The sequence below is a fragment of the Theobroma cacao genome, chromosome 3 (assembly GCF_053813885.1).
Source record: "Theobroma cacao isolate CCN51 chromosome 3, ASM5381388v1, whole genome shotgun sequence".
NCBI classification, from domain to species: domain Eukaryota; kingdom Viridiplantae; phylum Streptophyta; class Magnoliopsida; order Malvales; family Malvaceae; genus Theobroma; species Theobroma cacao.
In genome coordinates this window covers 1,668,466-1,695,265 of record NC_142641.1, presented here as the reverse complement: position 1 = coordinate 1,695,265, position 26,800 = coordinate 1,668,466, and the positions used below count along the sequence as shown (strand labels likewise).

Below are 26,800 nucleotides of genomic sequence, written 5' to 3'. Positions count from 1 at the left end.
CAAAAGATGAGAGTAACATGACTAATCATTGTATCATGGATTTCTTAATGGGGTCTTCAACATCTTCCAACCTCTTTCCTCCTTCTTTTTCTCTTCTTTTATTTTTATTTTTAATTTTTCATTTTATAATTTGTATGTAAATTGCATTATCATGACCAATCACCTGATCCATGTTGAATAGATTTGGCTCTATCTCTTGGAAGCAATGAATTAAAAAGAATGGAGATTTCAGTCTGTCCACACCCACTTGATAATTACAAACGGCCGCCGAGGAAATCCCTTTTATTATTTCTTCATGATATGTTGCAAAATTAGGTAAAGAAAGTGCCAAAGGAATGGTTTGTTTAGGCTATATATTATGCCTTGCACAAAGCAGGAAGATTCCTTTTTTATCAATTAATAAAAAAATGGGTGAGAAATTAGATACTAGCATATAGTTATTAATTAATTTTTATTTTACTAGGTATTATAGGAATAAAATTTGAGTGGTTAGCTTTCTTTTTTCTTTTATAAGAAAAGGTACAAATTTTGTTTACCCAATCACACAAAAAATTTCTATATATATACACCAATTAGGTAAATTTTTAAGAGATTTTTTTATGAAAACTTTTTTGAAGGATGTATTTCTAAATTAGTAATTTTACATCTTTTTTCCATTGACATTCTAAAGCTTCCACATAGAGGCAGAAAAGATTTCATCCTTCTTTTTCTCAACACATACACTCAAACAGAAATTTAAAAAAAAAAAAAAACAAAAGGAAGATATGATAATCAAGCCTAATCTTGGTAGTACTTATTCTTTGCCATAAACTTTATTTATATGTATAAAATTGCAAGAAGCTTTAACAGTTAATTAACTTGTTGGATATATCTATTTTTTCTCGTTTTGCACTTCTTTTTTTAAAAAAATTATAATAAGTTTTTTGCAATCTTGATTAAGGATATAATTAGTTTATCAAGAAAGGGTGTATGTAATTTGATTTTTATTGTATCATAATGAAATATTATAAAAAATGACTTGCGTATGTATATACTTCAAATTTAATTAATTGATGTAACATTTATAAAATATTAACATTATTTAACACAAAATCATGATGGGGTATGTGGGTTTTTTTTTTTTTTACCTTAGTTTCTTGAACATTATGAAATTTTGATATTTTTTTTTTTGGGGATTTGATCATAGGAAACTTGAAATTCATTGCCTGGCATTAAAAGCTGATGAATTCATTTGCTTCCTTGTACTCAAGAACAATGAATTCTCATCTCTTTTCTTGTCTTCTCTTTTCACTAGTCAACATCCTAAAAGAAGCAAAGGGCAATAGTCAAGATTCAGGTTAGGAATTTTCCTTTTAACAGAGAGTGAAATTCTGATTTATCTATTGGTTTTTGCCCACCATGTTCATCACCTGAGCTAGAACAACAGACAAAATGAGGGATGAGAAGGTAATAACCCCAAAAGCAGGATTGAAGCAGCAAACACATGCAGGCCCACATTTTGCCAAGTTGATCAGCTGCAAAAAATTAGCTGCAGACCACTGGAAGATCTCTGAAAGCACGAAAGAGATGAGAAAGATGATATACAGCTAAAAGAAACTTAAGAAGAAGTATTTGTTTGATTGGCCATGTCTCTGGGAGGGACGATGAGGCCAAAGATTCTAGCCAGTCTGGAACAAATTTCAGTGGCTCGAAAAGGATCATAGCCCCTCTGATGCATCGCCTTCACAAATCAACTGGACCCAAATTCTCTTATCTTTTCCCATCAAATTTCACTGCAAGCTTCTGCATGCAACTGAAAGATTAGCAGCAGTACCTTTTTCATTTTTATGTTTTGTTTTTTTTTTTTTAATTTAATTATCTAATCTGTCATCAAGTTCCTCTGTATGGTTGCTTTCACTTCTTTTTTTTTTTTTTTGGATATATTTCCATTAACAAATTCTCCCATGATACATAATCTTCAGCAAACAATCTTGCCTTTTTTCCTTTCCTTTTGATCTAAGATTGCCACTGCATATCACACCACTAAATCATTCTAATTTTTAAATCCAATTTTTTGAATTCGAAACACATACATACACTACGATCCAAACAGATATTCGAATGCATTTCTTTTCGTGACCGAACGAAAAAATAAGTACCCATCATTATTTCTTTAAAAATATAAATCATATGGATGATAAGTTCAGTTCAAATTCCTCTTGGTAGATTTTCTTTAACTTTATATTAATTTGTTTAATTTATTCATTGATTTTTGTGTATATGTTTAGTAATTATTTCATTGGATTGTACTTTGTACTTGTAATCACTTTGGTCCAACATTAATTTTACACAAAATAAGTAGTACCAGAATTGGAAGGAGGCAAGTATTAATTATTCACTTGGGAAATGTTTAAGTTTTTTTTTTCCCACTACCTGAGGTGAGTGTCAGGGTAAATTAGCACTCCATGATGATATGTCACATTTTTTTTTGTTCTAGAAATTTATTATGGTATTCGTTATTTCTATCTTATTCTTTTTAGTTTGGTACCTTCTTCAATATTCTCTTTATCTCTAAAGAGTAATGAACACTCAAAAAAATAATGATTACAAAAATTCAACTACAAAGTTTCAAAATATCCAAATATTTAAAATTAAGATAATCATATATTTTCTGTTTATTTAAGAGAAAAGAGAGTTGAACTCATTTTTTAAACAGACGATACATATATATTTACTACTGAATCAAATATTTAAGTCTAGAAAAGTGTTCAAATTATGTACAATGTTTTGTTATCTATCATTGAACTGTTATATCACTTAGCGTATATTTATAATTAAAATTTTTGATGACTTGACAAAAAGAAAATGTAAAATTTGATCCCAACAATAGTTATCTATAGTTGAATCGTTATATCACTTAGGGTAATTTATAATTAAAATTTTTGATGACTTGACAAAAAGAAAATGTAATATTTGATCCCAACAATAGTTATGTATGGTTGAACCGTTATATCACTTAGGGTATATTTATAATTAAAATTTTTGATGACTTAACAAAAGGAAAATGTACAAAATTGGTCCCAACAATAGTAGCTGAACTAGTTTGCATTATTTAATGGATAACATAGAGAGATATAACTGTATGTATATAATTTATGTTGAAATGGTGATGGGCACGGCCAAAATAGAGTAAATTAATAATGGAAAAAGGAAGAAGAAAACAAAAAACCCACATCCCGAAAATCCAAACTTTTTTGGAGGGTGTCTTGGAACATCAAAAACATCCAACCTAAAAGATACAAATGATGTCCCATGCTGTCCAGAAACAACATCTCTGTGTGAATCTGTGTGAAGAGTTTCTTGTGTGGCTGGGGGGGCATAGGCTATAGCATAAATAGGACCCGCACTCCCCTGTTTATCTTATTTGTCCTTTGATTCAATTGTTCTTTCTTTTTCTTTTTCTTTTTTTTCTAAAGGAAAAGAATAAAAATCCACTGCCATTTTTCACTTGCTCTTTACTTCTTTTTCACGTTTTGCAGAGGGAGAGAGAGAGAGAAGGGTTGATGGGGTTGATGGAGTCTCAATTCAGTAAGGTAATGACTTTTTTCATTCTTCAGAAAGAAATAATAAAAATAAAAAGAAAGAAAGAAAGAGAAGGAGAAGGAGAGAAGCCATACTTGCCCCTCTGATCTGCGTACTTTCTGAAACCCAACAGTACAACCATCAAACTCTTAAATATTGTAAACACTGTTCACTTTGTAAAGTTGATATGGTAATGCTGAAACGAAGGCTAAAAAGATTAGCAAGTAGATGTGTTTGGTTTCACCAGAAATTCCAACAAAGAAAAAGGTGAGGCTTTGGAGATCTCGAGAAACCCAAAAAAACAAAAAGAGAAAAAAAAATTTTTGGAGCAGTGGGCTGATCAGGAGGCGATGAATTGGAGGACAATAGACGTGACTCTCACTGGTAGTGGCAGAACCCCAAATCCAGAGACCTATTGATAGAGTAAGAGAGAGACAGAGACAGAAGGCAGCACAGTTTTCACTTTCTTTTAAATAACATAATTTTGTGCATAATTTTCTCAAGATACCAGTTGATTATGTGAGGAGATTAAAATCATAACAGGCTTCAGTGACGTTTACCCAATAGTTTTTAAAAGAAAAAGTCTTGGGAGAGGGAGAGGGAGATGGTTCAGCATTGATCAGCTGTGGGTGTGGGCAGCAGGCAGATAGATATACACTGACAAAAAGTGGGAGTAACAGAAGAGATGGTCGTGTTTTATGATGAAAGCTTTGTACTGCCACATTTGCATTACAGCGACACATGAATGCAAGCGTGTGGCTATGTGAATGGAGAATGAGAGAGAAAAGAAAAAGGAAAAAAGATCTAAGAGAGAATGAAATGAATTAGACAGTCGAAGAAAATAAGGAAAATTTTATTTCAAAAGTCATATCTCATTCATTCAGATTTCAGACCTCAGGCTCAGTCACATATGATTATTTAACTAATTGTTTAATTTTGAAATAAAGAAACAGACAAGCTTGGTTAATTTGGAGAAACAAGTATTAAGAGAGAGAAGACCTTTCTTTCCCTTTCCCTTTTCCTTTTCAAAGAGGAGAGGACAAAGGAAAGAATATGCTTGCTGACCTTTGGAAAATATATACTGGAAATTCCTACGCTGATGCAAAGTAAAACCCTAACCCTAGGTTTTCTGGGTGTGTTTTTTCTCCCTGGGGTTAGCTACAAATTTTCATTTATGAGCTAGGTTCCTTAAAATATACCTTTCTGTTGTAGATTCATTATGATTATCTCTTCATGGACATGCATGCATTGTCTTGATAATTGCATGCATTCATATATATATATATATATATATATATATATTAGGATATGAAAAAAAATTCAGAAAATTAAAAGAAAAGAAAAAAAAGGAAAGAAACCAATAGAAAAATATAAAGGATGAGAAACACAATTATGAGAGAGAGAGAGAGAGAGAGAGATAGGGACTTGACAGTGTTTAGGACTTTTGTCTAAGGTTCCACTGTTTTGGTATAGAAAGATGTTGGGGATCCTAATAGTGAAAATGGCTGGGGAAGGAAAAGCTGAAACAACCCTTACATGCAAGAACAAACTGAACAAGTGAACAAACACTTTACATATCGGATCCAATGAGGACAGTGACTGTGACTCACTGTTTGAGACCTCTGTTTACCATGGAAAATGGGAGGTGGAGCTTGGGTCTCAAAACAGACTCTCACACCAACCCCTTTTCAGTGTGTGTGTGTGTTTTTTTTTTCCTTCTTTTTTTAGTGCAAGCTATAGCTAGAGTTTAAACAAGTTAGAACACCATTAAACAAAGCAGGAAAAAAGTTGAAACACACAGAGCTTGACTGATTATTTCTTTAGATTAAAAAGGGGAAAAGGTCGAGCCCTGTGATGCTAAGAAATACATAAAAGAAAATAGTGGTTATTCAGGTGCAACTTGGGGTTTGAATTTTGGCCATTTGGAACCTGTGGCTACCAATGAATTACTGAATAAAATTCTGCAGAGAAAGTAAAACCGGTAGTGGTCCTCAAGAACAAAGTAGAAAGGTAAGAATAAATAGCGTAAAGGAGGACTACGCCGTAGACTTAGGCTTTGGAGAATCCTCTTTAAAGTTCGACCTTGAAGCTAGCTGCAACTATTTCATTTTTATTCTCAAGCATAAACAATGACAGAAAGAGAAGAGCAAACGCCACATGCACTCACGCCTAGAGAGCTGCTGCTTGCTGCACAACAAATGGTTTAGCAGCCAAACTAGATGGCTCTAGACCCCTTATTTAGGTCCCAACTCCCACAAAATAGTACACTGATGACACATTTTTAAGCCCCTGGTATTAGCAGGATAAAGAGATCAGAGAGCAAAAAAAAAAAAAGAGTACTCAACCCACCAAATTAATAGGAAGGAAAACAATAGAAAGTTAAGTGAAATTCTAGCTAGGGAGAGTCCAAGCGAGAGACACCGAGAGAGGCTAGCCAGAAACCTTAACTAAAAATATGTAAGTAGCATCACACACCAAGAGCCATGCCCCAGATGGAAAAAACCCTAAATGGGGGCCGACAGTTTGGAACTTGTCTTGGTTGGATTTCACATGCCGCCTTCTCCTCCTCCATCGTTGATGTCACCAGAAGAGTTATCATTCCAGGGAAAAGAATAAGGGAGGGGGAAAGCACCAGTGGGGTGATAGAAGCCTCCAGCTCCTTCATTACCAATCCTTCTATTAAAATCAGCTGGCCTGTGACGGGGAGTTAGAGGCTGAACTGAGCTCGCCCCTGGCGGTGCAGGCAAGGCTGTTGGGATGTCGTTGCAGGCATAACGAATCAAATCAGCGTTGGCTGCGTCAAGTTCTTTCTGGAGCCTTTGAACTTGTCTCTGCAGGAAAGAGATGGCACCAACACAGCCATAAACTGGATCTCTTACTCTCGCCTCAGCTTCATAGGCAAGGGAATTCACTGCATCCTCTCTTTGGTGAGGGAGGAGCTCGTTGAGGAGCTTCGTCACATTGCTTGCTCCAAAGATCTTGTGAACATTGGCAAATTTTTGGGGTTCCTCTGGTGGGAAGTAAGGTGCAAAGATGCAACCTGGCATGCATTTCCTCCTCAAGAACTTGCAAGCAGCACAGGGTGAATTGTAAGAGCTGGAGGAAGCCATTTGCACACTGCAATACCGGCAATATGCACAGATCCAGAACAAGCATTTGTTGTGAGCTGTTCTAAATTTGTAGTAGAGTATTTCTTTTACTTCTTTAACTATGAAATTCCATAAAATTGTTTTAGAAAACCATATTATCATCTAAAATTCTTCTGCAAATCTTGTTGACTATAAATTGCTTATTTCTTCTATCTTTTTCTAACTTGGGTCACTCTTCAAGAATCTTTATATGATCCATATTACTAGGGTTTTCTCCCTGAATGGATTCTCTTTCTGGTCAGTATCAATCAATCTAACCTGGTTTATGTCCAGAGTTTTGAAGTAAACACAAAAAAGAAAAAATCCCATGTCCACCTTTCTGACACACACACAGACATACAGCAGAGAGAACCTTTTTAAACACACATGCATAGAACCTCTTAAATCTGGGAATTAATTGTCACTGGTTTATTTTATGCATCCCCTCCTTTTTTTTTTTTTCCATTTTTACGCTCTGTTATCTTTTCCTTCTTTACTAATTTCTTGTACGTTTAGAAAGAAAAAGGTCAGTTCTAACACTTCATCCCCCCCCCCCCCCCCCCCTCCCCCAATGATCCACAAGGACTTGTGCATGTCACCATTAAATTTTGGTTCCTAAGTTTGTCTCTTTCTATAATATCCATAATTAACTTTGGTTCTATTTTCTCTCCTTTTCCCAACCTGTCAAGACTAATAAATATAGATAATTTATTAGTTGCATGATCATATATATATATATATATGATCATTCTGTAATCAAATGAAGATGGGGATCTGACATAGTGCAATTCACCAAGATTATCTTGTTTCATAGGTATTTGAACATAAGAAAGCCCTAAATCAGAGACTTTAGCTAGCCAAAGAGAGTGGGAGTATCTCTTTAGCCTTTAGCTTGCCAAGAAAAGAAGAAAAAACCAAAAAAAAAAACAAAGAAGAAGAAGATGTATTAGCACAGCAAAGGAACAAAAGCAGCAGCTACACACACATAATTACCCGTTTTTGATCTGTGTTTTTGATCAGAAGAATAAAAAGGGAAGTACCTTTTCCCTTATATGAGCTCTTCGGGGAGGATGCTTCTTTGCTCCTACCAAGATACAAGGTAGCCCTTGGCCAGTGAAGGGTGTGAAACAATTCACAGATTTATTGCAAGGGGGGCTGGTGCTGAGCCTCAAAGAGGAAAACCCTAACTGGAGAAGTGATAGAAAGAGAAAGGGACCTGCAAATTCAGTAAGAAAAGGTAATGGAAGAGAAGGGAAGGCAAAGAGCATTTAGTGGATGGAGAAGGAATGGAGGCAAAAGACAAAGGTAATAAATGGGAGGTACACTAAAGAATGACTATGACCTTGCATCTAATAATAATATCAGGGATGTGGGGATGTCTCCCATTTTTCATTCCCCAACATTTCTCTTTGTCATGCATTGAGACAATAACATATATTCCACAATCCCCCTCAAAAAAACTAAAGCAATCTAATGGAGAATTAAAACACATTAACAAATTGGAAAAAGGCAATAGAAAGAGGGGAAAAGAAAATTGTTGCATAGTTCAAAGATCCCCCATTCGATCATTATAAGTATGCTGACTTCAATTGTTCTTATGCTCTTTTAAGGATTCTTTTTTCTTTTTTCGATCGGAGAAGAAAACAAACCAAACAGCTTTGCGGCATCATACCACCAAGACTGAAGCATGTAAGGCAGCCCAAATTCTTCTAGCTGGTCAAATCTAAAGTGAAAGTATATAGGGTATTTTCTGTATAGATTGGTTTAACGTATACGTATTTATCTGAAAAATCATATCGAAAGTTATAAAAAAAAAAGAAAAATCTCTAATTTTTCTTTTAATCACGTTTTAAAAGAAACTAACTCGCTTACTGATCATGGGTTGATGAAAGTTGAAGTTTTGCATATTGTTAAATCCCTATTAAAGGGTCTCTCTCCTCCTTTTATTTAGTTGACCTTGGTTTTGGACATGTAACTTTCCCTTCATTATTTAAATCAAATTCTCATCCTCTTTAGAAAAAAAAATACACCATAAAAGTAACTTTTAAGGATGATCAAACCTTTGAAAGTTCTTATTACAGAAACTGTATCCCATACACTATCGTATAATATATATAACAACTGCTGTAAATTTCTTTGCTTCCTATTAATCTAAGCACATGCAAGGATAATTTTCCTTCTACATGCAGGAAATTAATTACAATATGCAAGGGTGGTTTTAACTTGACATTAATGCTTCACTATCTGTCAAATTTCCTATAATTTTGACAAGGAAGGGGGCCTCTGCACTTTAAACAACTTGTGGTTCCAGCTGGTTATGAAAGGAATATATATGACATATAAGAGACAATTAGTCAACATTGAAATAACCAAAAAAAAAAAAAAAAAATCATCTATGCCGTCAAAATTTCAATGAGAAAAGATGAACTAGCTATCTACTTAGCCAAAACCACTTTATAGTCCCTTGACCAATGAAACTTATCTCGAATTATGTTGAGAGCCTAAAATGCAAAATTATAAGCTTGTTCCTCGAGCATATAGCTAGAGAGATAAACACCTTATCCGATGCAATAGCTAGATTAAGAACCCAACACATTAGAGGTTATGTGCCAATCTACTTCTCACCTCCAAAGTTTGCTGAACGTTACCACTATATTTGCTTCTTCTTAATTAGCTTTGGTTAGAAGAACTCTTTTCGGCTTAACATTGATAATAAGTTCAAACTTAACATTCATCTACATTACCCACATTTCAGTAAGAAATAATGAATTAACTAATGATCAATCAAATGCAAGGTACCTGGATGATAAAAGCATTTTCGGAATTTGAAGGAACAAAATGTATACCAATGAATTCTACTGTATCATTGATCAATTAGAGCCAGTGGTCTTTTTCAGTGTTCTTTCTCTAAATGGCCCATACAATGACATGAACTCTAACTGCCTAAAACCCTGGTGACAATGCTTTTATGTGAATTGACAGATCACTCAGTTCAGAAAAAAGGAATGATATTAAAACGAATGCACTTCCTTCTGGTCATGATAGAAAAATCAACTGTTCTGTCTAGCTCTTCCTTAGGTTGTCCATATTAAATTCATGGTGGCATCCTTTTCATTACAGATAATCAAAGAGCAAGAACCCTAACCAGAACCTACTATCAAACTCCCAAAAATACAAAAATGCTAGACTTAGCTTGTTGGAGGAAAGCCTGTTCTACAACATTTCATCAGTAAATTATTCATGTTAACTGTTTAGCTGCAGCCCTACATGATAAGCATTTCCATGCCTTTTCTTTCTTTCTTCCAATTCCATATGCATGCCTCATGACTTGCATTTCTTATTATGAATTATAAACTATCCCCAATGGACCGCCAGCCACATGTGATGACATCTGACAGATTCTGACACGGCTACTGCAATACAGATTAAGGTTATTTTGTTCGGTTCATGATCAGCTGGTGTCGACCTCCTAATTGCTACCAATCAAATCATTCACATGATAAGCTCACAAAGTCTTTGTGGAAAATGTTTGCTTGAGTCTAATCAGGTGAAACAAGCCAAAGTGAGTGCTATCAAACATAAGTTTTAGTCCAAAACTAACTCATATAATCAGAATTACCATTTTTTTCCTGCATTTTAACAATTTGCTAGAAAAATGTTGGCAACTTCCTGTAAGCATGATTGATAGCTTGAGTTTTACATATGTTCAGCATTTCTATGATTAATTTCAATTACATATGTTCTAGACTACTCTCTACAGTCCCTGGTTTTGTTATTTCAATCCAAAGTTAAGACTGTCCCCATCATGGGGTGGATTCAAGTTTTTTTGTGATGACAGAGTCAGGGAGATGACAGCATGATGGTGACAAGTACAATGGCAATGAGTTTGGGTAAGAATATCAAAGATTAAGGTAGGTTCTCCTCTAGATATAGTGTTATTGCTGGCTGGTCTAGGCTATGATGGTGGTTAGTGGTGGTAATTTCAGTAAAGCAGCACTAATGACTTTATTGAAGAATTTTTTTTACATCTTTTTGATGGATAATTATCAAGCATATTTCCATCATTTAATGTTCATGATTAGTGAACCTTATTGCCTTACCAAAAGAAGAAAATGCTATTGCTTGATGACTTAGTAGTGCACACCAATGAAGGAAAAATGTAGAATCTTCACATAAAAGATATGCTTATGTTAATGGTTTTTATAGTTTTTTATATTCTTCACCCTTCGGTCAAGATTCTCACAGTTAGTGATTTGGAACAATTAATAAAATGTTGCACAGTTAGAATATAATATTTATATATTATCACTTAATCATAAAAACGTCACTTCATAAATATGTAACGATAAAATTTCAAAAATCATTCAAAATAAATATTATTAAAATTATGAATATTTACTTTGAAGAGCTTTTAACTTTTAAATTTATATATTACTAAAATAATGATATCATTTGATTTAATAATAATAATAATCTACAAAATTTATACACACCGACAATATATCAAATATAAACCCGTCGTACAATAATCTTTGTCAATTGTGATAGGGAAGAATAACGAAGTACAAATGCTAAAATACAAAGCTTTTGTACTAATATTTTGTTCTCTTTTTTGCAAGCCATTGCCAAGTACGATCAAAGGGCTTATTCTTTTCTGTTTTTGTTCTCACGAATAATTGAAAAGGCAATTAAGGTGCAATCAAATCAAATATATATATATCTTTGAGCTTTGGCCTCTAATATAACATTTTTTAATTAATTAATGAACAGCTAGCTTCCAAGATATAACATAACACATACTAATTTTCTTGTACATCTAATAACAAAATTAAGTGTAATTTTTTTTCTTTTAGTAAAACTTTATAAATGGTTGTGATTAGATGAAGATAATTAAAGGTGGTAATAAAGTAAGCAAAGAGGGTTGTGCAAAACATTTAACAAAGAAAAAGGGAAGGGTACCTAGAGATAAAAAGCATGGTAGGGGGAGAGAGAGAGAGAGAGAGAGAGAGAGGGGGGGGCAGAGAGTGGGGCCTTGGAGAAGGAGAGTTGTAGTTGTTGTCCCAGCTGTTGTGGTTGTTAGTCCCTATTACTGCCCAAACCATTGCCTCTTTAGGTCCCTGTCCCCCTCTCCTCTCCTCCCCAAGGGCTGTGCCCCCCTCTTCCTTCCCCAGGGACAAGGTCTTCGCTCTTTCTTTTTTTCCTTTTTAATTTCTCAATCCCATGTGTGGGTGTGGGGTATTGAAGAATTAGAAGAAAAAACCCTTTCAAACTCAATTTGTAAAGTGGTAAAAGTACCATCCTTTCCTTTGCCTTGCCTATGTGTGTGAGTCACAATCAGGTTGCATGGGAGAGGGCACACCTTTCTTTACAAAGAAGCTAGATATATAGACTATATAGAAAGGAAACTTTTATTGTCCAAAAGTTATAATCAATTACTCTAGTTAATATGTCGATGAAGTCTTGTCCCGATACGTAACAAGAACATCTCGAGTTTACATTTTATAGGTGTGCATTTAATTTCATTTTACATAATACATACACTTTATCGTTATTATTAGATCAATACCAATTGCCTAACATTGTTAATTAAGTCCAATATGACAAGTTTCATTGGATTGTAAGCCCACATTTGAATTAAAATATTTTAAATAAATTTTTATAAAAATATCCTTCCTATATATAAATATTTTTTTAAAAAAATTGTCATTTCAGTTTGATTTGAGACATTAAATTGAGGTATGATAAAAGCCTTTATCATAAATGAACCACACATAAACAACTAAAAATTATCTTCATAGTTATTTTTTTTATTACTTCTTAGTGTATGTTATTTGCTCTTTGCTTAAAAATTTTGTTATATTCAATAGAAAACTGGTACATAGAATAAAAGCAACTAGTAGTAAGTAAGATAATTATATTATATAAAAAATGATTAAAATGAAAACATCAACCAAATATGTAATTGGTTTAATTAATATATAAAAATAAAATCATACACTTATATTGTCTATAACATATATATATCTATATATTTGAATCTACATGTATACATATATGTAAGTATAAACATACGTTCACAACTAGACCACGATTGTGATATAATAGGTAATAGTATATATTTTATATATAAAAGAAATAAGAAAGTTATTCTTTTTGAAAGTAGAGAATTAATGTTATTAATTAATATAATTGATAAGTAGAGTTTCTTAATTATAATTAAGAGCGGACAAAGGTCAAGTTACACGTAATAAATACAGGATAAGAAAAGAACATAAATGTTACAAGATAACATAGATGTTCTCAGTTTGTAAGACCTTGTTTGGGTCTTGTGATCTGTTAATGAGTTTGTTTCTCTAAAAATATACCTAAAAGATAAAGTGGTGAGACGACTTTTAATGTTGTTACAATTATTAATGAAAGATATTTACAAGCATATTTAAAAAAAAAAAAGATTGAAATGAATTAAAACCTGCTCCTCTCCATGCAGGTTGCCTCTCATTTTTCTGAAAGGCATGAACATTTTGAACATATGGGCCCATTGAAGCTTAGAAAATTAGCAAGTTCAATGATTAAAGTTTCTTCAAATACCACAGGCATATGTCATTCTATATATTCCCTACTCAAATCAAAGATTCATTGTTTCAGTCAATTCTATTCAGGATTAAGACCAAGAAAAGGTAATTAGCAAATCTGGTATTGATTTCCAAAGGTTGGGTCTCTCTCTCTCTCTCTCTCTCTCTCTCTCTTCTATGTATAAAAGGTATAGCTGCTGGTCTCAATCAATAATGGTTAGGGAACACTTGTCAAATACAAGAAGCTAAGGTACTTTTCCATTCTTTCTTCTTTTGAGCCTCTGGGCCTCTGGACAGACTGCTTGGGAAGAGTTTAGATTGTGCTATTTTTGCACGCCTACTGGCTTTCTACATATTTCCATGTGGGTCAGGTTTGCAGCATGCAATGGAGTCAGTAACCCAAAATAAATTACTATACCTATATCTAATATAAAAACTATATAAAACTATATCTTGTTTTCCTTTTTAACAAGAAGAAACCCAAGCCTTTTAAGAACCATAGACATTTTCAATTTTTGAATGAAGCTAGCCTAAGGTCTTAATCTTTGAGTATTTATAAACAAATGAGGCATGACTGTACAATTACGATTCCCAAGAGATCGAACTCGTGACCTCCTAGATATAAGGTTATCTATTATGCTGTTTCAACTTTAAAAAGTTGACTGAATGAGATCCAGAATTGCTTATACCATTTAACCTTGAGGTGTGTCTCATATATATATAAACCTCTAGAAGTACCCTTGCTTATCTGCCCTACATATATATATATATATTCAGTACAAGCTAAGGCCTTTGGCAGAATGACAGCAGTCTATGGATTAGTATGTGAATTTCTATTGTATTTAGCAGCAATGCATGTGACCCATTCGTTAGAATCACCAGTGAAAGCATAGATTGTTGAATGCTTACTCTGAATAAAAAGCTTAGATTTGCTACCTTCTGATCTCTTGTGCATTAATGCTGGAATAACTTTGGAGGGGTTGGGATTCAACTTTGAGACTGAATCCCATCAGCCGAGAGCGCATCCTAACTTTGTTTTGGGCCCATGAAGAACAGGCAGGCAGATCCATGCATGTCAAGCTAGGCCTGCGGAATGAATGTTTATTCTAATACAGCAAGCACAATTTGTATGCATTAACTCTAATGTGTGAAAATACTGTTTCAATTACAGACTAAAGAAGATTGGACTCTCTCCAATTAAAATTTAGTGTGCTAATATTGCATCCGCACTGCAGTTTGCCATATCTTTTTTTTTTTTTTTGAAGAAGTGCAGTTTGCTATATCTGTTTCAGTACTTAGTGTAATACAAAAATATGGAGAACAAAACCGAATTGTCATCAAAGGGATCATAGTTGGCTGCTATTTAAATCAAATAGAAACCTTTGAGTCAGGGAAGAAGTTAAAACTTCAGCTATCGATGCAGAACTAGATGATCATGAAATCATGGCGCCAAATCCCCTCCCAAGTCATCAATGGCCATCTCCATCTTAGTTAACATATCTGATAAGAACAACCAAGATCAGCATAAGAATGCATAAAGCTTAAATTTGAGAAACTTTATGACGGGAATGGGAGATTTAAAGAAACTAGGTGCTTAAGATTCATGGCTGATAATTGCAAACAGCAGAAATCTACATACCATGGAAAGAAGAATCCGTCATGTCTCTCTGCCAAAAAGACAAATGAAGGAAACGCAAAAATTTTGGTCAAAGCAGCAAACTACGAATTATCATTAGAGGTGTAACAGAACTGTCCAAGTCATGCAATGATACAGTGGTAGATTTGTTCCAATACAGCTCAAGATAACAGCCACCATAATAATGTCATGCCAAAATTATCATTGAGACTAGACTACAGGGTTGCAAACATACCACCATTTCGGACACGATATTCATTTTCACTGGTGCTTTTGGTAGTTTTGCAGCATTCGTAGTTTTAATAACACAAAACATGTTTTATTCATACGTGTTATTTTAACCCACTCATGCAATTGGTTCATTTCCACCATCAAATTAACTGTACCTTGTTCAGTTTCAATGCAAGAGTCAGAAAGGAGTGCAGTGAAGCTGGATGGAAAGTTTGCGTCTTTGGCTCCTGGATTAGGACTAAATATTGACTCCTTAGGGCAAGGGCATTTCAAACCTTTATCGTTTGATGGAGGCTGCTGAAGAGGTTCATGATTTCCGATAGGATTTACATGGCATAATTCCACAGCAGGTCTGTGCCAAACACACTTCTAAACTGTCACTTAAACCTTTTCTAATATGTAATTCTTCACTAATTTGGATATTCTCCAAACAAATATGACTATACATGAACTGCGTGTATAGAACTTAAGTAATAGTCACCTAGAAGTGAATCCATTCAAATCTACGGACTCTGATGTAAGGGAAGTAGCTAATCCACGATTACTGCTTGGAAGCCAAACATTTCTAGCATCCTTCAAGCTCTCCTACAGTATCAAACAACTGCAATTCTTATAAGGAAAAACAGAAAAACAGCAACATCATTGAACAACTTATAAAAAACACGGGTGGAGTTCGGATGCTCCTTATGAAAAAGAAACAACTGACTGCATAAACAACAGAGGTATTAGACATGAAGATAAAATAATTTACCATATGATATAAAAATAAGAATATACACAAATGACACTATGAATTTTACAGACTCAATCACCAAGCACACATGTCTATTTTCTAATCAAAGATTCAATCATGCAGTAAGGTACCCTCAGAGAGTACAGGCAGAAGCTTGCCTGGCCCTCACGATCTTTGTAACTTGCAAAGACAACCTTGCTACCTCTAACGGGACATTCTGCTGGACACGATACTTGAGGCCAAGTGAAATGCAGCTTGGATGCGTAATGTTCTTCCTGCAAGATATGAGATCAATACACCAAAGCACACATAATCACTGAACTCAAGAATTGCTTCTCGATATCCAAACAAGGTCAACAAAAAAAATTTCCATGATAAAGTTAAAAACAGCTGCTATAATCTGGAAATGAGGTATCTCAACCGTTCGATCAGAATACTTATCGGCAGCCATTGAAATTTTAAAAAGATATCATAGAAAGGAAATTTCCTACCTGAAATCAATCAACATTTAAGTTGCTTTTGAACATAGCTTCATTCACAATTTCACGCAGCCAACATCAACTTCAGCACTACTAAAGAAGGCAATGAAAAAACGTCTCCAAGGAGGGATGGGCAACAACTAGAATTTGCGACCTTCGACTCAGAGATTCTTAGGTTCGAATCTTGAAAATAGTAGCGTGATTTTATAAGATGGAAAAGAGCTAGTCTCTTTCAGACTCTTTATACAGCTCAAAAAAGAAAATCAACATACAATCTCCTAAACAAAATCCCATCAAAATAAAAAAAATAAAAGGTTAAGGGATCAAAAGAATCAATACCCATCAAAAGCATTTCAAGCAAAACAGAGAGAAAAAATAAGTTGATAAAGAAGGGACAAAAAAGAAGCTTAAAAAAAACTGAAAATGAGAGAAACTCACATGGATTTTTCCTTGAAAAGAGACAACAAGAACAGTCCCATGAGCATAGGGGTTGGTGATGAGTTGCAGAGAAGCCAATGAAGGAGAAGAGACCCAGTTGCCAATGGAGCGAAGCTTCCTGGAAGGAAGAGGCTTGAGGCTGAGACAAGTAGATGGGAGACCAGGGAAATTGAAAAACCGCGAGTAATGTATCTCCCACTGCTCTTTCATGGTGGAAAAATGGAAACGCTTTTTCTTAGGTAATCAGGTTCCCGCCAACTTGGTCTCGTCTCTGCTTTTTGTTTTTTATTTGGTTTTCTTCCCCGAATGGGTTTTCCACTTTTCACTTATCAGTACAAATTGTTTGTTTTGCTGTCTGTCCGACTGTTCCTGTTATTCGAGTTTGGGCTGGGCAGCTGCATGTACATTTGGGTTGATAGGTATTGGCCTTTCCGGTAGGGAACAGATATTTTTGGCAAAAAGCCCAGTGTTAAGGACTGACTGTAGATGATTTAAATACATAATCTCATCCAAGTTCATTAGTATCTCAAATTATGCATAGTTTATCTACAGGTCAGCATCATAGCCTTGTGCATATAACCCAATTCTGCATTTGATTCTCATGCTCCATATGTGACAAATAGAACCCAACTTTCACAAAATGATGTAGTTGGTATAGAATACATTGTTTTCTTGTCGATGATTGGGACTAAGAATTTGTCCAACCGGTGGGCAAAACAATGCAGACATTGGCAAGATGAGTGACTTGGTCCTATAAAAGAGTGCTTTGCCTTTGCCCTTCTCAGAAAAGCAAGTGTTTTCATTGAACAGAGAGAAATGGCTGAGGCTTTGGTGAAGTTCTTTGTGCAGAGATTGAATTCTCTATTAGTTGAGGAAACTGAAACCTTCTCTGGCCTTGAAGATCAAATGGATAGGTTGGTAAATACACTCAGGGAGGTTGGACAGTTCACTGAAGAAATGAGTTGTGAAGAAGGAGATGCTGCTACCTATAGTTGGGTGAATGAACTAAGAGAACTGATCAGTGAAATGGATGATCATATCGATGAGTTCATCATTCAGATGGATAAGCAAAAGAAATCTGATTGCTTAGTCCTGACTGATTGCTTCAGAAGTGAATTGCTGAAGATAGAATCTCGCCTTGCCCTAGCCGTTCACAGAATGACAGAGCTAAAAAATCCAACTACTGTTGAAGAGATGGAATACAGCATGGAAAATCCTCATGAACTGGAAGGCCGGGAGGAAGATGACAGGAAAAAGTCTCAAGAGGGGGCAAGTCAGATAGCATCACCGAAAAATTCAGCCACCATTGGAGGAGAGAACGAAGATGACAAGGATGATTCTCAAGACATCGGTGACAGTCAGACATCTGCCCTCAAAATTTCAACTACCACCGGAGGAGATGAGGAGGATAAAATGGAAACCTCTCATGGGGTAGAAGAAGGTGAGACATCCGATCAAACTTTTTCTCAATTCCAATTAGTCTACAATAAGCTACCATATTATCTTCAATCTTGTTTCCTATATTGTTGCACCTTCCCCAAGGACTACCGAATACATAAAGGACGATTAATTCAATTATTAGTTGCTGAAGGGCTGGTTCAAGGAAAAACAGGAGAGATAATGGAAGATATAGCAGAAGAAAATATAAATGAACTGATCATCCAGAACATGCTTCAAGAAGAAGATGATAACCCCAACAGGTTAAGTGTCCCCTATCTTTACCGTGATTTTTGTATCCACAAGATGGAGAAGAAAATTTTCACTGCTACATGTACCAGTCCAATTTTCATATTTCCTCGTTCTGCTCGTCGTGTTTCAATTGATTTAGACAAGATAACAATAACACCTGACTTAACCGATCTCCAACCCCGGTCTTTGTTCTTGTTTGGGTACCAAGACCTTCCTGAGCATGACAGAAATTGGCTAACTTTGCCCTGGGCAAAATTTTTACGAGTACTAGATTTAGAAGGTAGGAAGATCAAGAGCTTACCAGATGAAGTGGAATACCTGATACATCTGAGATATCTTGGCTTGAGAAAAACCAATATAAATCAGCTTCCAGCAGGCCTTGGTAATTTACGAGCCCTTCAAACTTTAGATCTCAGATGGTGTGGCTATTTCAAAGCACTTCCAGCAAAGATAATAAACCTTGCAAAACTGAGGCACCTAAAACTAGGCCCCAATAATTCATGGGGAACAACACCATCAGCAGGAATAGGGAAATTGAAAAATTTACTGACTCTTACTGGTATACATGCTGATTATTGCATCACAAGAGAATTAGGTAACCTGGTTCAGCTCAGAAAAGTGGGAATAATCGATGTAACTGGTGAGAATGTTGGTGAAGTCTTTGCCTCCATTGGCAACATGCAGGGCCTTCTATGTTTGTCTCTGGTGGGCAAATATGTTAACCCGCAGCAAGTTCTTGTCCTTCCAGATTCCATTTCACCCCCACCCACTATTAGGAAACTTCGCCTAGACGGGCTCCTACAAAAGCTACCACAATGGCTTGGCTCGATGAAAATGCTCACCAAACTCAGACTAGGTTTCTCTTACCTGTCTGAGAACCCAATGTTGGTGCTTCATCTACTACCTAATTTGACAAGGTTAACCTTGTGGCAGGCTTATGTTTCAAAGCAGTTAGGGAAAGAATTTTGCAGGGTTGGCTGGTTTCCCAAGCTTCAATTTCTCCAAATTGCTTCTGATGTTTTGGAGGAATGGACAGAGATTGAAAAGGGAGCACTACCAAGTTTGAATTGCCTTCATTTTCATTGCTGTTCAAAACTGAGAATGCTTCCTGAAGGATTGCAGTTTGTAACCACATTGAAGCATTTATATTTGTTCCCTCTGCTTGACGATCACATGGAAAGGCTGAAACCTGATGGAGGAGAAGAGAATTACAAAATCAAGCACATTTCACAAATATCGTTCATCCCTACATCCTGTTGTGGACCCTCTGCAGGGTGGAATGCAGGAGACATATGTGTGGATAAATGAATATTAACTATTGACAGTCTCTTGGCCAAAATTAATTATTGTCAGTACAGATTTATCTGAAATTCAACTTTGGTAAGCAAAATTCAATTGAGTTAAAATATTGCTAAATGTTTTGAAAAGAATACAAAAAATTACGTCTAATTGATAACTCCTTGATAGGGAAAAGGGTTTTATTAGTACTTTAGCATTAGTAAATATATAAATCACAAAGAAAACATTGTCTTGTTTCATTTGTACTCTACTACTGGTTTTATGGATTAAAATAAGAAACAAGTTTACATTGGGAAAAGACTTAATATTCTAGGGTTGTGGTTTGTTATCAGTCATAGAATAAGAGCATCATGCAGCAAAAATATGGACAAAATAATGATGGATATCAATATTTGGTGGTGTGTGAGCATAGGCTTTTCTTTGTAAGAAAGTAGTTTAGTCCAACTTTAAACAATCAAATCTCTTGCTTACGTATCAAAATTGTTCCAACAAACATTTAAAACCAAGGGATTTTTTTTTTCTGATCTATTTTCTATGTCTAGCAATGCCTTTGATTTTGATATCAATACAATGTTTTAGAAGTTAAAAATCATATATTTTTCATTAATGAGTGGCCGGATCTTAGTTACCTATGATGACATTAGCATGGAGTGCATAATACAAAAAGATATGAGAGAAGAGGGAAGGGGATGGTCGATTCCAAAAGAGTACGCTCATTAATGAATCGCCAAATTAAAATGAGTTTAACTTCAAAAGAAATCTGCCATGTTGACCTGATAACAAGAGGTTTGCTGAGTCATTTAATACTTAAGTGCTTCCACTTCCAATCCAGCAAAGCCCTGGTACTTTTCTTACTCCCCGTTCTGCTATGTCATCTCTTAACTTCTGCACATCATCCCACCTACCATCAACAGCATATATATATGAAAGCATAACTCTATAAGCACCTTTTTTGGTTCATTTTCCAATAGTTGCTGGGATACAACTTCTGCCAACTCAGAATTTCCATGACCGTCAAAGCATGATAACAACACTCCCAGATGCCAGAGTCCACTGGATTTGGCAAGCCCAAGATAAAATTGTATGCATCTTCCAACTCTCCAGCCATCCCAAGAAGCTTTACCATGCTCTATTCTAGGTTGGATGGAAAACTCATATTTCATCCTTCTGAAAATTTCCCAACCATTGTCAAGCGGGCCAGCATAGCAACGAGCAGTAAGAAGGGCAGAGAAGGTCAAATCATCAGGTTTTAGTCCAACCATTAGCATCTCATCAAACATCTTGAATGCCTGGTAAGCCATTCCATTCAATGCAAGACCTGAATGAGACAATTGTAAGATATTGTGCTTCTTTCTGACATAATCTTAAAAACACTGATCCCCAAGCTCACAAATCCACACTTAGAATACATGTCTATCAGAGCAGAAGAAACCATGACATTTGATTCAAATCCATGTCGAACAACAGAACCATGTATCTCATGCCAAACCTTGCATTTGCAGATCAAGCAGCGACCTTCAGCATAGTAGAGATCAGAATGAGATCTGCTTTCTTACCCATCTCCATGTTCGGTCTCCAAAAGTAAAGCAATGCCTTATCATAATCCCCACGCTGAGAATATCCAGTTATCAAAGAAGACCACCCAATCAAATCAGGCTGAAGCAAACTACTAAACACAATATTTGCAAATCCATGCACTTAAACCTTGAATACATGCTTACAAGTGAACTTTCCACATGAACAATACAATTGAAACCGCTTTTCAAACAAAAACCATGAGTTCCTTGACCAACACTCAACAAGTCGTGGGAATCTACTAATCATGATATCAGCCCAACCAGAGTATACCCATCTGGCTGCTGCCCCACATGTCTCATCCAACTAAACAGCTCTAACCCTTTATACAAAAGGCCACAATTCCCATATCCCGAACCCGTGGAATTCCACAAAACCAAATCCTTCTCGGGCATCCCATTAAAAACCTTGCTTGCTTCATCAACAAGGCACAGTTTTGAATATCCAGTCACAAAAGCACTGCCACAGATGGGATCCAATCCTAACCTAGAAATAATCACTCTTATATGAACAAGTCTCATTCCATCCAAATCAAAGTTCTCATAGCAGGCTGGTATACGACACAAGCGTACGTGAAGTTATCGGGTTCCGTTTTCGTTCCCAGCATCCCGTCGAACAACGACAAGGCCTCGTTGAACTTTTGGGCTCGTGCGTAAGCTCGAACGATGGAATTCCAAAGGAAAACGCTTCCCTCAGGTGTTTTATCGAACAGGTTGCGGGCGCTACAATTGTCATCGTTGAGACCGTAGAACCTGCCGACCTTTGATGGCGAAAAATGGGTCAAGGGAGAGGCGTGTTTTGGTGATTAAAGCGTGTATTTGCTTGGTTCTAAGAATTAGCTGATGAGGCTTTGAGAGCTCTGATAGAAGTGAGTGAAGTTGAAAGACTACTTAAATTTGAAAAGGGCTCTGCCCGTTGTAACCCGCGCTCAAAAACTCCATAACTAAAAGCTTGGAATAGTTAATTTGGTTTAGGATTTAAGGTTTTGATTTTTTAAAAAAATTATTTATTATTATCAATAAGATCTATCTAATTAATAAAAAAAATTCTATTTGCATCAAATGACTTTCATTAACGATATTTTAATAATATTTATTGAAAATATTTTTTTAATTTAATAATATTGAAAATTATGAATAAGATTTATTTAATATGCAAATATATAAGAATTCTGGTTGCATGGAATGATTTTTATTATAAATATTAATATCATTTATTCAATTTGTATCTAAAAAATTTTAATGGTATTGAATAATTTTTATTAAAAAATATTTTTAAAATTATAATACTATGAATAATTTAATTTATAGGTTCATATATATTACAAAATTTAAATTATATATAATTGAAACATTAATTATCTTTCAATTGTTTTTCACATATTTTACTGGTAAACAATTAACATTCTACTTTAGAAACATTTATTTTAATTTTTAATATAATTATTATTTAAAAATAAATAAATAAATATTAATATATGCATATACATTAAAATACTAATTAACATTAAATTCTAATTAACATCAAAATACATAAATAGGATCGGACTGAGCTCCACTTGACTTTGGAGAGGCGAGCTCATGGACATCTAAGCATGAACTTTTACTAGGAAATGACATTTATATATACAACAGAGGTACAGAAATGGGGTGTTTTCTCTTTTCCTTCTCCTGTTTACGACCAAGGATACAGATGATCAACATCACAGTGCCGGTGGAGGTGGTGCAGGTACGGCCATTGCTTTTGCTTTACCTATGGTAGGCGATGGCGGTGGAGACAACGTGCTTGTTGATCTCAAACTTCGAAAAGACAACTTCCTTCTGCTAGAAAACACCAGACTTTGACAGTCTAAGCTTCCATCTTCGCCTGGAAATGTCTTCCTCGACCCGCACCTGGGGACATGCAGTAGACTCTTATCTTCACCTTTCAGAACATAAAAATAATACATAGCCGTCAGATATTGTCTTTAAACAACACCCCAGCAAAGAGGCAAAGTTCAATGTTGAGAAAATCAGTAAATATAAGCAGGGGTGAAGACAAAGAGATGACAGGGAATACCAGAAGGCAGTGAAGCAGAAATAGCTTGGTGATCACCCAAGAAAAGAAGTAACACCAGTATTCCTGTTGCAAACTTCACCAGGGAACTACTTATCATCATGGAGTTAGCAGACTGTTTGTTCATATTTTGGTAGAACAATGAGACACTGTGAGAGTGTGTGTGTGTGTTTAGGTATCTATATATGCAGTTATATGCCAACTTGTTTCAATTTTCTAATCTATGGGTTGGATGAAGGGATCATGGAACCAACCTTGGATTTTAAATTTTGTAAAGATTTGACATTGACTTTAAAGATTATGCTGGTTCTGATCTACTTCCATAGCTTTCATAACAAGTACAATGTGTATATAAAATCATTTGGTGACCTGATATGAGTTCAAATTTTGCAGCTACTATATATCCTATGAAAAGAAGGATGTCATCTGCTTCAATTAGAACTTAGAAAGGGGCATAAGTTGACATGTTTGAGTCTAGACAACCAATGGTCTAGTCAGTAACATAGTAAAAAGGGATAACTCAAGTTGTGAGAAATCATTGTTTCCTTTACCTCCTTTCACCCAATTGGCTGATGGTTCGAGTACCTAATTACGAATTTTTAAATTTAAAATATTAAATCAGTAATTTCACTATAATAAGAATACCAAATATATAATTAACTCATTATCATTATATATTTTATGCTACCGAAGTTTGAGCAATACAAGAATCAAAACCCAATGCACAAATTTAAATTTGGAAAGTATTTTAATTCACAAAGATGACAAAAAGTCATGCATACAGCTAGCATTTGTCACTGATCAGAATTCAACTATGAGTTGTTTGCTTCAAGTTGCCCAAAAAAACAAGGCAACTTGAGAGAAAGTTTGGCATGGTGTAAAGAGAAGAGTTTCCAAACCTTGTGCGCTGGTTGCAGGTTAGGGAACCATATATTTTATCCTTAAATTCAACATCAATGTGCTGGTGCTGGCCTTGGGGCTTGAGAAGCACATGCTTATCAAATTAGTAGGCTAAGTGCATGAGCAATAGCTAAAGTTTTTTGGCCCAACAAGCAGGAATTGGTGAACCGTGAGCTTCTTGCTACAAAATCCCTATATTCCAAGAGCAGTCATGATTTACTGCCTAATATTCACCTGTTGGACTGCTAGCTGAGCTCAAATCATTATGATTTGATTCATGATTGCACTGACATTAAGGCATTGAGACAACCATATACACCAAGAATCACGATAATATATACGAGGAATTTCGTCCTTGCATTAAGTTGAACTTTCATTACAAATTCGTCAAAATTCAGATAAAATTTCAAATTTCTTCTCATTTTAACAGATTATCATCAAAATTTTTGATTGATTATCATCCAATATTCATATAAAATTTTTTAATTTTTTATCATAATATTTTGAAAAAAAATTTCTTCTTGTCAATAAAAATTCATCATTTATGATAAATTTTCTCTTCCTTGACGAAAAGATACTACTGATTTTACTTTTTCGATAAAGATTGTACTTTATTCATAAACAGCCAGGAGCAGCTCACTTTTCATATCCCAAGATAACAATATTTGATGGAGTCAAACTATAATGAATGTGCCATCTAATTAATCAAGAAAAAGGAAATGGTAAGTCCAAGAAAATCCCAAAGCTCACATTAGAAGTTATCTTGGGTACTTTGTATCATGATTGAAACTTCCTTCCACCTCCATCTCATTAATGGAACTCTTACTCCAAATAATTCCAAACACTGTGCTCTTCAGCTATATGATGAATCTTATATCTCTAATGCCTGCTTTTGCAGTTTGCACCTTTTACATTGATAATTCTCCATCCCCAAGAATACTGATCAGTCCTCAACAAACTCCTGAAAGGAATTCCAATGGAATAGTATATTTTGATTTTTAGCTGAATAATACATTTTTTTAATCTAATCTGATAAATTTGAAGATGCATGCATATTGACAGAAAGTGGATGAAAAAGGAGACCAAAACAAAATGGGGCTTGGGAAGAATTCAATGTTTTTTTTAATACAATAAAAGAAAATGACCCAAAAGCTGAAGCTTGAACTTTACTTGGAAAGTAACATCCAGAGAGATCACAGAGTTATAAACATGGACTTCTTCTGCTTTATCCAAATGTATTTAAAACAATTTGAACATGTAGATATTCTTCATAGTTTCAGACTGAAAGGTGGTGGAGTAGCCATTCCTGCTCGTTGATTTTGGGTTGGCGATGGTGGAGAGGGCGGTACCTTGCCTGCTTTCAAACTTCGGGAGGGCAACTTTCTTGTGCTATAAATGGACAGACTTTCACTTCCAGAGCAGCCATGATCGCTTGCAAGGAACATCTTCCTCCAGCTACTTCCACAGAAGAGAACATTCGACTTCGTTGGTCTCTTCTCTCCACCTTTTACAACATACAAAGTGATAAACACCAGGTTGAGCATATAATTGAGCTAGTTATCAAGCAATCAAGTTAAATGGGAGAATAGACAATACATACCAGAAGGGACTAAAGCAGAATTCGTCGGCAGGTGACCGATGATGAGAAGTAACACTGCTAGGGTTGTCGCCAACTTCACCAGGGAACCACTCCTGGCAGAGGTAGAAGACCGAAGCTTCATCTTTTTGTGCAACTCTAAACTCTAGGACACTGAGACGCAAGGGCATATCCTGATATTTATGGGTGGTTAATCGATAAATCACGAAATCTTGGGCTAGATTTTTCCGAGATTTGACCCTGACTTTGATGGCTATGGCTTACCGTCTGCTTGTGTAGCTTTTCAAACCGACTGAGATACTCATTTCGCAGGGAGTTTGACTTGAAAATCGGCGACCACTCTCATCATGATCAGCATGCTTACAATGAGGACTAATGGAAACATGCATTTATCTATATCAGGATCTCAAGCTGTAACACTGACATAGACTTAAATTAAACAGGCTGATCTTGTTCCTTTCCTCTCCGAACACTGCAGACTTGCAGCGCCTGAGTGCCGGACGCATTTCCTCCGCATGCCCATCCACGCAGTGCAGAAGCAAATTCGACAGACAACAGTCATGAAAAAAATCTTTATTAATTAATTGTATCTTAAATATGTAAGAAAATTTTCTCTATGCATTATGGATTGATTTTAAACAGGATATCCATCTTAAAAGATTCAACATGAAATTAGAGCAAAAATCCCTCTATTTTTAACTTCTTAATGAATTTCTCATATTGATTTATATTAGGTGATAAATTCATGATCTTTGCTCATGATAAAAAAGATTAAACTAATATATAATAATAGTAAAAATCTCACATATATTAAATTAAATATACCTACTAGAGAATCTAAATACATTTCAACTTGGCTGCGTCAATCTGCATATAAAATTCATTGATACAGCTGGACCCTGGTCAG

General features: G+C 35.2%; 3 protein-coding genes, 2 long non-coding RNA genes and 1 pseudogene across 7 annotated transcripts; 1 reads left to right on the top strand and 5 right to left on the bottom strand.

Moving 5' to 3' along the window:
• Positions 1 to 5,749: 5,749 nt before the first annotated feature.
• LOB (Lateral organ boundaries (LOB) domain family protein) lies at positions 5,750 to 7,980 on the bottom strand. The gene is made up of 2 exons (XM_018116876.2): positions 7,730 to 7,980; positions 5,750 to 6,678 (listed from the first exon to the last, which is right to left on the bottom strand). Exon 2 carries the CDS (start codon positions 6,669 to 6,671, stop codon positions 6,108 to 6,110), a length of 564 nt encoding a protein of 187 aa, XP_017972365.1. The 5' UTR covers positions 6,672 to 6,678; positions 7,730 to 7,980; the 3' UTR covers positions 5,750 to 6,107.
• A 6,454-nt stretch (positions 7,981 to 14,434) lies between these two features.
• LOC18604001 (protein POOR HOMOLOGOUS SYNAPSIS 1-like) lies at positions 14,435 to 17,240 on the bottom strand. Of its 2 annotated transcripts, none has more exons than XR_016025023.1 (4): positions 15,610 to 15,968; positions 15,284 to 15,480; positions 14,901 to 14,928; positions 14,435 to 14,761 (listed from the first exon to the last, which is right to left on the bottom strand). XR_016025023.1 is itself a non-coding variant. In XM_088804134.1 (4 exons), exons 1-4 carry the CDS (start codon positions 16,986 to 16,988, stop codon positions 14,703 to 14,705), a joined length of 441 nt encoding a protein of 146 aa, XP_088660260.1. In that variant the 5' UTR covers positions 16,989 to 17,240; the 3' UTR covers positions 14,435 to 14,702. The 2 variants fall into 2 exon arrangements, 1 of the variants encoding a protein (XP_088660260.1); XM_088804134.1 differs by lacking the exons at positions 15,284 to 15,480; positions 15,610 to 15,968 and adding exons at positions 15,993 to 16,136; positions 16,779 to 17,240.
• Positions 17,241 to 17,427: 187 nt separating this feature from the next.
• On the top strand, positions 17,428 to 19,861 carry LOC18604000 (putative disease resistance protein At1g58400). The gene has a single exon (XM_007036286.3). The coding sequence runs from the start codon at positions 17,595 to 17,597 to the stop codon at positions 19,773 to 19,775; it is 2,181 nt and encodes a 726-aa protein (XP_007036348.3). The 5' UTR covers positions 17,428 to 17,594; the 3' UTR covers positions 19,776 to 19,861.
• On the bottom strand, positions 19,525 to 22,282 carry LOC108661103 (putative pentatricopeptide repeat-containing protein At1g64310 pseudogene; annotated as a pseudogene). Its single transcript, XR_016025204.1, has 3 exons — positions 22,264 to 22,282; positions 20,540 to 22,227; positions 19,525 to 19,656 (listed from the first exon to the last, which is right to left on the bottom strand). The product of XR_016025204.1 is annotated as a putative pentatricopeptide repeat-containing protein At1g64310 pseudogene (transcript).
• A 543-nt stretch (positions 22,283 to 22,825) lies between these two features.
• On the bottom strand, positions 22,826 to 23,549 carry LOC18603997 (uncharacterized). The gene is made up of 2 exons (XR_016025405.1): positions 23,400 to 23,549; positions 22,826 to 23,264 (listed from the first exon to the last, which is right to left on the bottom strand). It is a non-coding gene; the product is annotated as an uncharacterized LOC18603997 (long non-coding RNA).
• Positions 23,550 to 25,258: 1,709 nt separating this feature from the next.
• Positions 25,259 to 26,430, bottom strand: LOC148763440 (uncharacterized). The gene is made up of 2 exons (XR_016025432.1): positions 25,897 to 26,430; positions 25,259 to 25,800 (listed from the first exon to the last, which is right to left on the bottom strand). It is a non-coding gene; the product is annotated as an uncharacterized LOC148763440 (long non-coding RNA).
• Between the last annotated feature and the right edge of the window lie 370 nt (positions 26,431 to 26,800).

What these genes read in the sequence shown, in the direction of transcription:
- LOB (XM_018116876.2), bottom strand. Translation starts at nt 6,671, where the DNA reads ATGGCTTCCTCCAGCTCTTACAATTCACCCTGTGCTGCTTGCAAGTTC.
- LOC18604001 (XM_088804134.1), bottom strand. Translation starts at nt 16,988, where the DNA reads ATGAAAGAGCAGTGGGAGATACATTACTCGCGGTTTTTCAATTTCCCT. An exon ending in TCTGCCTGTACTCTCTGAGG is followed by an intron (nt 14,929 to 15,992) that starts GTACCTTACTGC and finishes TCTTTTTGGCAG; the next exon opens with AGAGACATGACGGATTCTTC. An exon ending in GACGGATTCTTCTTTCCATG is followed by an intron (nt 14,762 to 14,900) that starts GTATGTAGATTT and finishes TGTTCTTATCAG; the next exon opens with ATATGTTAACTAAGATGGAG.
- LOC18604000 (XM_007036286.3), top strand. Translation starts at nt 17,595, where the DNA reads ATGGCTGAGGCTTTGGTGAAGTTCTTTGTGCAGAGATTGAATTCTCTA.